We start from the raw sequence: 10,577 nt of genomic DNA, 5'->3' as shown, positions 1-10,577 counted from the left end.
ATTTTAGCAACCACTGAAAATTAAACAGAGTGATCATAACCAACGCAATTCCGAAAAACACGAGTTTTTTCATTATTCACGAACATCTCTTACAAAGTTTCACTGCAAGTTCACAACTTTATACATAATTACGCATATATCAAGCATAACCTTCAGTTAAACCCGGCTTATCGGGCTCCTTCGCATCGTCTTTCTTCTTCGTCTTCTCTCCGATCCCCAAACCTTTCAATTCTTCAACACAACACTCTCCTTCTTCCACATCACCAATTCCCACAACTTCATCAACACTCGCAACGTCATCATCACTCACACCTCCCACAACCTTATCTCCCAGATTTTCCGGAACCTCGCCGCCTTTCCTCCCGGCGCAACTCCCCGGCGGCGAACTCTCAGACAATATTCCGACGAGCGCGTCGGCCGAGTCTCCGGTGCTCGGCCAGGGATTGTGAACACACGTGGAGTCATCCTCGTCGTCGGATTGGGAGAGGAGCGAAGATCGGACGGCGGAGGCGGCTTTGAGGAAAGCTTCTCTGATTGAGTCCGGAGGAAGTGCACAGTCTTCGAGGCCGGCGTCTTCGAGACGCGGCGGGAGAATCTTGTGGAATATTCCGTCTGCTGCTTCTTCCATTATAATTGATTTTTGAAGATTAAACCCTAACCCTAATTTTATCTTTATCTGTTTTGATACAACGGCCTCTGACGTTTGCCTTGTAATAACACATAACACATTTATCTAGACTTTATTAAATTTCCAACTATAAAAAATTGTTCGTATCAAGAGAAGGGGAAAAAAACTATTGTTACTGATGGGAAATATTAAATTAATATTAAATAATGATAAAAAGACTCGATCATCAAACATTGATACATGTTTATTTGATATATATGTTACCTATAATTTTTTAAGAAAAACTCTTATATATATGTCACACAACAAATAAATAAAATTTCAATTTATTAGTTGAAAAGAATGACTCAATATAGTATTTATTAATATTAGATGATCTAGTATTTCGAATATTGAAAATATATACCAGTGTTATGTTTGTTTCTAAAATCAGTATAAATCATAATAATAGTCATCCATATATCCATATATCCTTAATGCATGCTAGTGAAGGCCTCAAAAATAATCCTAATTTTGCCCGTTTTGTTTGCCTGCTCCATCCACCCGAGACCCGCTAACCCATCTGCCCAGCACAATTTGTTCCTTAATTTCTGCCGTTCAATTCTCTTCCTCTGAATTCAAATTTCCAATCATGTGGATTAACCTTGATTATCATACTGATCCGCGCTGGGAAATTCTACATTTAGCATGCTGTTGATCTCTTCCCACTCTTTAATCCACTGTTTCATTTACTCTGCTGAAAACCATTATTGGCAATCAGTTTTTATCTTAATCAGCAAGCCATGGAAACTGCTGAGAGTGATTCATCCGCACCGGGTATGCTTTTATATGATTGATTTCGACATCGCTTAATACAACTTTCTACTCTTCCATCATGGAAAGTGCACGTAATCAGGGATTCATGTTAGACTATGAATTTTATCTTTCAAAATTCAAACTGAATTTCTTTGCTTGCTGTCAAAGGCTCCAGATAAGAAAGTTTTTCTAAATCTTACGCATTCCAAATAAGAATGTTTAATCTGATTCTTTCCTTTACCATTAATTTCAGGGCTTCAATCGAATGAGCTATAACCAAACCAGGGGATTCGATATAATCAAGGCTTCGATTTACGTTTAAAGGTACATCCTCTTTCATCTTATGTATTGTGTGTATATTTGTGCCTTTGTTTTGGTTTTGTTGTAGATAATTTCTCAATATCGATTTTGTATGTTGATGCATTTGTAAGTTTTGAATGACCTCTGGCCTCTTCCTTAGTCTCTCTCAGCTTGGCCTCTGTCCAAACTCTTTCCTGTGGATGTCTGTAAGTCTCTTCCGAGAAACTTTGGTAAAACTCTGGATTCGGCCATCTATTTCATTTCGGTTAGGACTTTTCAATTGATTATAGGTATTGATTTAAGGCTTCTTCAAATTATGGCTTTCTTAACCAATTGCTTGACTGCGATTTACAGGTCCTTCTGATTGTGTCAAATTATCTCTATCGTTTTGACCTGTTAATGTTGTCACAGTCATCAGTAGAACTCCGCTCGCTAACTACCACCAGCATTTGTCGGGAGCTTTCAGTGCTGCTTCCAGTGAGACTGTAGACTCGCCTTCCCACACAAGACTCATGCGTTACAATCTTTTATCTCACAGCCTCTTTTATGGATTCCAAGCTCAGCTTCTCCGATAACAAGGAGAATGATACCGGTAAATTTTCAAAAATAATCTTCCCCAAAGATGGCATTGTGGTGTTTTAATCTATTTGTAAGCGTTTATTTTTGTTTAATTCCTAATCCAAGAATCTCCGATGCAGGTCGGAAACAATGCTGGACTAAAATTTCGAATGAAAATGCACTGGGTAATGTATGATTCACAGACATTGATTTTGTGAATATATAATATTATCTAAATAGGATTCCAACATTTATATAGAGCACACGCGAAATTCCCATGGTACTGCTCTCGATAGGTATCTGCATGATCGGATGATTAGGATTCAACAAAGCAAGACTTCAACTTCGCATCCAAATTCAGTGGTGGAGAAGCCAAATACTATTAGTAAAAAGCTCTTTACACTTGGATAGAATATACTATATTTCTATGAGTTGTGGCTGAGTGTCTTGGCTCTTTACACTCGATAGTGATGTATGGCTTCCTGATCCTTTTATATGTTTAATGATTTTGAATTTTGAAAATCTTAACATTTAAAATTAGTTGCTTTTCTAATGTACAAACATTTCATTTATTTTTTAAATTTGTCCACTTTGTAGGAACCTCCAGTACACGCTATTGTCATGCCTGCTAAGTGGAATTCTTTAGCAAAGATTCTAGCTGAAGGCAACCTGTGCATTGTGTCAAATTTTTATAATAGGCAAGCAACTCGCAGACTTAGGCCTGTTTCTACCCCAAAGTGCCTGATTCATTTAATTTTTATAAACCTTTCGTCCACTCCTGCGTTTTTATAAATTTATGGACATTTCAATTGGACTAATGAATCGACTGTGTTAAACTGCAGCTTCCAAAGCATGGGACAGTTAGACTAATCTCTCTGTTGTACTTGGATAAGTGGCGCCTGAAGTATACATTCGGATTTATGATCACATTTTTTCTTTCGGATTATCTATCTGTTGATAATTTTTAAATTTTTCGGCAATATATATACATATAAATTAATATAAATTAAAGAATTGCTTTAATTTATGAGTTCATACATATTTTTCTTTTTTAGGTTTGTATTGCTGCGTGGTAGTTCAGGCTTCTATACTTATGCCATTTATGAACACTTGGGGTCAGAGGAATGGCGTGGCTTCAGCATTGGTGAAAGCAGAATCACTTTCAAGCTAAGAAAAGACAAGTAAGTATCATCCTCTGTATTCTATTTAAATTTTAAATTACTGAAATTGATAAAAAAAAATTTTGCTTTATCGATGTAATCAAGGTAGTATGTAATATTTGTATAGATAAATGGAACACTTAAATATTGAAGTGCAACTCTATGTGGCTATTAGCGTAAAACAATCCTGCTAGATCTGAGAGAATATTGATTTTGGAACTATTGTTAATACATTATGGTACTTATACCTTCTGGACAGGGGAGTAACTATTTAGAATTAATTTTGGTCTTCAAGAGCTAAAGGAAAATAGTCAGTGTTTACTAGACTCTAACCCATTGCAAACTGGCATAAGTACCCTACAGGGATCATATCTGAAATAAATAGGAAGTATGTTGACACAGGTGAAATTTATGAATCTGATAAACAAAAATACCAATTTTTCATAATGTTTTTACGCCAGCCCAAGAATTTTTTTATGAATATGTTTTAACTACAGCATTATATGGCACTTGAACCATCTTTAATAGCTGATATGTACTTGGATAAACAGGTTTGAATATATGGCTGTGGACGATAATAGGCAAAGATGGATGCCCCTGCCGGGTGATCATTTACCTAGGAGAAGTCAAATTTCCTCTGCCGTTCAATTCTCTTCCTCTGAATTCAAATTTCCAATCATGTGGATTAACCTTGATTATCATACTGATCCGCGCTGGGAAATTCTACATTTAGCATGCTGTTGATCTCTTCCCACTCTTTAATCCACTGTTTCATTTACTCTGCTGAAAACCATTATTGGCAATCAGTTTTTATCTTAATCAGCAAGCCATGGAAACTGCTGAGAGTGATTCATCCGCACCGGGTATGCTTTTATATGATTGATTTCGACATCGCTTAATACAACTTTCTACTCTTCCATCATGGAAAGTGCACGTAATCAGGGATTCATGTTAGACTATGAATTTTATCTTTCAAAATTCAAACTGAATTTCTTTGCTTGCTGTCAAAGGCTCCAGATAAGAAAGTTTTTCTAAATCTTACGCATTCCAAATAAGAATGTTTAATCTGATTCTTTCCTTTACCATTAATTTCAGGGCTTCAATCGAATGAGCTATAACCAAACCAGGGGATTCGATATAATCAAGGCTTCGATTTACGTTTAAAGGTACATCCTCTTTCATCTTATGTATTGTGTGTATATTTGTGCCTTTGTTTTGGTTTTGTTGTAGATAATTTCTCAATATCGATTTTGTATGTTGATGCATTTGTAAGTTTTGAATGACCTCTGGCCTCTTCCTTAGTCTCTCGCAGCTTGGCCTCTGTCCAAACTCTTTCCTGTGGATGTCTGTAAGTCTCTTCCGAGAAACTTTGGTAAAACTCTGGATTCGGCCATCTATTTCATTTCGGTTAGGACTTTTCAATTGATTATAGGTATTGATTTAAGGCTTCTTCAAATTATGGCTTTCTTAACCAATTGCTTGACTGCGATTTACAGGTCCTTCTGATTGTGTCAAATTATCTCTATCGTTTTGACCTGTTAATGTTGTCACAGTCATCAGTAGAACTCCGCTCGCTAACTACCACCAGCATTTGTCGGGAGCTTTCAGTGCTGCTTCCAGTGAGACTGTAGACTCGCCTTCCCACACAAGACTCATGCGTTACAATCTTTTATCTCACAGCCTCTTTTATGGATTCCAAGCTCAGCTTCTCCGATAACAAGGAGAATGATACCGGTAAATTTTCAAAAATAATCTTCCCCAAAGATGGCATTGTGGTGTTTTAATCTATTTGTAAGCGTTTATTTTTGTTTAATTCCTAATCCAAGAATCTCCGATGCAGGTCGGAAACAATGCTGGACTAAAATTTCGAATGAAAATGCACTGGGTAATGTATGATTCACAGACATTGATTTTGTGAATATATAATATTATCTAAATAGGATTCCAACATTTATATAGAGCACACGCGAAATTCCCATGGTACTGCTCTCGATAGGTATCTGCATGATCGGATGATTAGGATTCAACAAAGCAAGACTTCAACTTCGCATCCAAATTCAGTGGTGGAGAAGCCAAATACTATTAGTAAAAAGCTCTTTACACTTGGATAGAATATACTATATTTCTATGAGTTGTGGCTGAGTGTCTTGGCTCTTTACACTCGATAGTGATGTATGGCTTCCTGATCCTTTTATATGTTTAATGATTTTGAATTTTGAAAATCTTAACATTTAAAATTAGTTGCTTTTCTAATGTACAAACATTTCATTTATTTTTTAAATTTGTCCACTTTGTAGGAACCTCCAGTACACGCTATTGTCATGCCTGCTAAGTGGAATTCTTTAGCAAAGATTCTAGCTGAAGGCAACCTGTGCATTGTGTCAAATTTTTATAATAGGCAAGCAACTCGCAGACTTAGGCCTGTTTCTACCCCAAAGTGCCTGATTCATTTAATTTTTATAAACCTTTCGTCCACTCCTGCGTTTTTATAAATTTATGGACATTTCAATTGGACTAATGAATCGACTGTGTTAAACTGCAGCTTCCAAAGCATGGGACAGTTAGACTAATCTCTCTGTTGTACTTGGATAAGTGGCGCCTGAAGTATACATTCGGATTTATGATCACATTTTTTCTTTCGGATTATCTATCTGTTGATAATTTTTAAATTTTTCGGCAATATATATACATATAAATTAATATAAATTAAAGAATTGCTTTAATTTATGAGTTCATACATATTTTTCTTTTTTAGGTTTGTATTGCTGCGTGGTAGTTCAGGCTTCTATACTTATGCCATTTATGAACACTTGGGGTCAGAGGAATGGCGTGGCTTCAGCATTGGTGAAAGCAGAATCACTTTCAAGCTAAGAAAAGACAAGTAAGTATCATCCTCTGTATTCTATTTAAATTTTAAATTACTGAAATTGATAAAAAAAAAAAATTTTGCTTTATCGATGTAATCAAGGTAGTATGTAATATTTGTATAGATAAATGGAACACTCAAATATTGAAGTGCAACTCTATGTGGCTATTAGCGTAAAACAATCCTGCTAGATCTGAGAGAATATTGATTTTGGAACTATTGTTAATACATTATGGTACTTATACCTTCTGGACAGGGGAGTAACTATTTAGAATTAATTTTGGTCTTCAAGAGCTAAAGGAAAATAGTCAGTGTTTACTGGACTCTAACCCATTGCAAACTGGCATAAGTACCCTACAGGGATCATATCTGAAATAAATAGGAAGTATGTTGACACAGGTGAAATTTATGAATCTGATAAACAAAAATACCAATTTTTCATAATGTTTTTACGCCAGCCCAAGAATTTTTTTATGAATATGTTTTAACTACTGCATTATATGGCACTTGAACCATCTTTAATAGCTGATATGTACTTGGATAAACAGGTTTGAATATATGGCTGTGGACGATAATAGGCAAAGATGGATGCCCCTGCCGGGTGATCATTTACCTAGGAGAAGTCAACCCGTTGCCTCTGGAGAAGCTGTCTGATTAATCAATCCAGTAAATCCCAAGCTTAATGGAGAGGTCACTTCTCATTCAACACTTCGTTTTATATCTATAAATTTAAAGCATCAAATATTTAAATCATTTTTTATTATTAAGAGAAATCATTCTGAATAATGCAGTGAAGTAATTTTTCTAAGGATCAGTGTAGTTAAATCATCTTTGCTCCACTATGACACTAAAGATGATTTTGGATAAGTTTAAGGTTAAATTACTAATATGGATGCCGTGTTTTTATACAATATGACATTGGATGGAGTCAACCGCCTATAACATATGATTTATTACTCATAATCATACAACAACTGTCTTTTCTTCAGAGATTACAACATTAACTTGAAAAGAGCTTAAGCTTAAAATAGTTTTTGATAGAAAAATAATATTATCGCAAAGAGCATACTGTATGTTGCTACTGATGCGTGTGATGCAATTGGTTCTACTTATACGGTATGTTACTCAATAGAAACAACTTGCACAAATTCTAGAATTGGAGATGTAACTTTCTGCATGACCTTTGTCTATTACAGTTTGACATAATTTATGCATAAATTCATATTCTTCATCTAAATTCATAATACTTTCTTCTACAAGCCGTTTTAAGTCATCTACGAAATGCATTCTATTTCAGAACTCTACTCTTCATTTGTCTCAGAATGCCGACATACCAGGAACCTTCAAATTAATTACCAAAAGCGTGAAAAAGGTAAGGTTTTTTGGCATCTTTAAAAATGTTATATTTCTATTGAAAAGTTTCAACTCCAATGACCACTAATATTTCTTATTAGGAAAGGTAATCTTTATAAAATTAAAGAATATAATATTAAATTGAGTTAATGAAATAAGAAAGGAGGAGGTTTGGTAGTGAGATAGGGGATTTTTTTTTCCCTTGGACAGTTCCTTCCAAAATTGAATCTATATAGCGGGTTAATGAGTCATAAAAAGGCAATTCATGAATTTTCTATATGATGATGTGTAGGGAGGGGCGGGTTGATGCTGCACTGGCCCTGTTGGATGAGATGAGAAGCAACTCCTGTAATGCGGATATAGTCCTCTTCAATATCTGTATTGATTCCTTTGGCAAGGTTGGTAAAGTGGATATGGCTTGGATTTTCTTTCATGAGATGAGAACACATGGCCTCAGTCCTGATGATGTCACATATATCAGCATGATAGGAGTACTCTGCAAAGCTAATAGATTGGACGAAGCTGTGAATATGTATGAGCAAATGGAGCTGAACAGGAAAGTCCCATGTGCATATGCTTATAACACCATGATTATGGAATATGGCCTGGCGGGAAAAGTTTGATGAAGCATACAAGTTACTCAAACATCAAAGACTAAAGGGTGCATTCCAAGTTTTGGGATGTTAATACATGAATGGAGAGCTGGGGTGAAAAAAGAGGCTAAAGCTACATATAAGCCTCAGTTGTTACTTGCTGCTGCTGCATACTATTATGCCAATGGTAATTTTACTGGGATTCCAGTAAAATACCCTAGAGCTTCAATTAGCAAAAATATGGATTGGATCAATGCAATGAATTATGACTATTATGGTAAGTGGACGCGAAATGCCACTGGAAGCCATGCAGCACTATTAGATTTAACAGGGAACTTGAGCACCTGTTATGGCCTCAAGTCCTGGATCAAAGCCGGGGTTCCAAGAAGAAAAGTGATCATGGGCTTGCCACTTTAGGGGAAGACTTGGAGCCTGAAAGATCCGGAAGTGAGCTGACTTGGAGCCCCAGCTATGGGTATAGGTCCAGCGGCAGAAGGCATACTGTACTAAAATTCTCTGAAATAGAGAATCACAACCTGGCAAATAAGGCTGCTGTGACACATGACGCCGCAACTGTCTCTACTTATTCAGTAGCAGGGAGTACATGGATTGGTTATGATGATATTGTAATTTAGTTCGTTTTATTTAACAGCCTATACCTAAGAGTGTTTTTTGTAGTTGTAAGATCAATTGAATTAACAGTGAGACCACAAGATTTTGACAGTGGATATGAAATGACTTAAGCCTGCTCCCGAGTTTTCTATGTAATTGTTAAAGTGTTTAGCAATTTCAATAATTTACACATTTGACGTGCATCATATTCTTTTTTTTGGTTCTTTTAGGATTTTCTCAGCTTCTTCTCGCTCATGGAAAAGTTCTATGCCTCATCTATAGCCATATATATAATGGGGCCGTTTGGCTGGGCTTAAAAGAAGTGACTTATTGCTTAAAGTAAAAAAGTAGATTAGAAGTGAGAAGTTAGTTTGAACTTATAAGCTATTATAAGTGTTTGGATCCGTGACTTATAAGTTTTTTAAGTGTTTGGATAATTTAACTTATAAGTTGGTATAGTTTCATAGTTTTGTAATATAATTATTTGATATTTACGAAATAAATTGAGAAAAGTTGATGAAAATATTAGATTAGATTAATATTTATATTATATAAAAAAGTGATTTTTGGTTTGCTTTGTCTCACATTTTTTTATAACTTTCATTTTTATTTCTTAAGTTTATATTAAAAATATAATTTAGGAATGAATGAAAAGATTTAACCAAACTTCGGTTATTATAACTTATTAATAATCAATAATTTAAATAAGTGAAATTATAATTTGAAACTATATATTGTGATGGACTAAAATGTCTCACATTTAACTATTTATGTAATCTATAAGTGTGTTAAAGAATTTATATAAATATTAATGTATAATATTAATATATTTGAATATTTCATAAACTTAAAGACAAAAGCTTAAATAAAAAAAAATACTTATATTCAATCATGGAGATAACTTGATGTAATATGAGGAATAAAAAGTAAACAACAACATGAGAAACTAAAAGAAGCAAAAGCTGATAAGCAAAAAAAGCCAGCTTTCGTAACTTCTCTTCTCCTACTTCTTTTACCTATTTTAAGTGTCTCAACATGAGAAACTAAAAGAAGCAAAAGCTCATAAGCAAAAAAAGTCAGCTTTCGTAACTTCTCTTCTCCTACTTCTTTTACCTATTTTAAGTGTCTCAATACAGTAGCCACACCACTGCAATAAACCAAGAAGTGGGATTCTAGGCTTTTAAGCCCAGAAGCCCTCTTCCCAAACACCCACAATATATGTATGTATGATTCACATATGATGCATATAAATATAATAGCTGTTATTTCTGAAGACTGACTAAGCACAAATAAATAAATTAATTTATTACTTGAGTTTATTCTATTTCTTTCAATGTTATTGTTCCTGTTTTAGGTGTTGGTCTGTTAAGTCCATTTTTCCAGAATCATACAGAATAGTCCACCTTTGAAAAACAGAAGCACTCGATATCAACTTCCAACATTCAGTATAATTTCATGTTACAATATATTCTACTATTATTTGTTTTATATCATTTTTTTCTTTTTGATTAGATTTATTAGATATGTGAATTTCGCATTATACTAAATTTAATTTCAAAAATTTACTTCTAAATAATAGTAGGAATATATTGTTAGAAGTAGGAAAAAAATATTTTTTTATTTATTCCAATTTGAAAATTATTGTATAGCGTCTCTTTATATTTTTTTTTAGTTGCAGAATATAAGGCATCGTTGAAGACGACGCCAAGAAA

General features: G+C 34.5%; 2 protein-coding genes across 18 annotated transcripts; one reads left to right on the top strand and one right to left on the bottom strand.

Annotated features, from left to right (window-relative positions):
- Positions 1 to 139: 139 nt before the first annotated feature.
- Positions 140 to 628, bottom strand: LOC108195077 (uncharacterized). The gene has a single exon (XM_017362009.1). It carries the CDS (start codon positions 626 to 628, stop codon positions 140 to 142), a length of 489 nt encoding a protein of 162 aa, XP_017217498.1.
- Positions 629 to 1,109: 481 nt separating this feature from the next.
- LOC108194219 (uncharacterized) lies at positions 1,110 to 8,992 on the top strand. 17 transcript variants are annotated; one of them, XR_010285343.1, is made up of 15 exons: positions 1,110 to 1,444; positions 1,677 to 2,315; positions 2,422 to 2,466; positions 2,541 to 2,753; positions 2,879 to 2,979; positions 3,337 to 3,462; positions 3,993 to 4,304; positions 4,537 to 5,175; positions 5,282 to 5,326; positions 5,401 to 5,613; positions 5,739 to 6,045; positions 6,197 to 6,322; positions 6,856 to 6,997; positions 7,605 to 7,679; positions 7,953 to 8,992. XR_010285343.1 is itself a non-coding variant. In XM_064080832.1 (12 exons), the coding sequence occupies exons 10-12, from the start codon at positions 5,763 to 5,765 to the stop codon at positions 6,959 to 6,961; spliced, it is 309 nt and encodes a 102-aa protein (XP_063936902.1). In that variant the 5' UTR covers positions 1,123 to 2,315; positions 2,422 to 2,466; positions 2,541 to 2,753; positions 2,879 to 3,185; positions 3,337 to 3,462; positions 3,993 to 4,304; positions 4,537 to 5,175; positions 5,282 to 5,326; positions 5,401 to 5,613; positions 5,739 to 5,762; the 3' UTR covers positions 6,962 to 7,586. The 17 variants fall into 17 exon arrangements, 1 of the variants encoding a protein (XP_063936902.1); XR_010285341.1 differs by having other exon boundaries at positions 1,110 to 1,531; XR_010285346.1 differs by having other exon boundaries at positions 1,110 to 1,988; positions 2,078 to 2,315.
- Positions 8,993 to 10,577: the final 1,585 nt, after the last annotated feature.

The sequence above is a fragment of the Daucus carota genome, chromosome 7 (genome assembly GCF_001625215.2).
Source record: "Daucus carota subsp. sativus chromosome 7, DH1 v3.0, whole genome shotgun sequence".
Classification (NCBI taxonomy): Eukaryota; Viridiplantae; Streptophyta; class Magnoliopsida; order Apiales; family Apiaceae; genus Daucus; species Daucus carota.
Note: the sequence above shows the minus strand (reverse complement) of the source record. Positions and strands in the feature narration are given on the sequence as shown.

Excerpts from the sequence above, each read along its gene's own strand:
- LOC108195077 (XM_017362009.1), bottom strand. The coding sequence starts at position 628 with ATGGAAGAAGCAGCAGACGGAATATTCCACAAGATTCTCCCGCCGCGT.
- LOC108194219 (XM_064080832.1), top strand. The coding sequence starts at position 5,763 with ATGCCTGCTAAGTGGAATTCTTTAGCAAAGATTCTAGCTGAAGGCAAC. Across the intron at positions 5,840-6,196 it reads GTGTCAAATTTTTATAATAG|GTTTGTATTGCTGCGTGGTA; the intron begins GCAAGCAACTCG and ends TTTCTTTTTTAG. Across the intron at positions 6,323-6,855 it reads TTCAAGCTAAGAAAAGACAA|GTTTGAATATATGGCTGTGG; the intron begins GTAAGTATCATC and ends TTGGATAAACAG.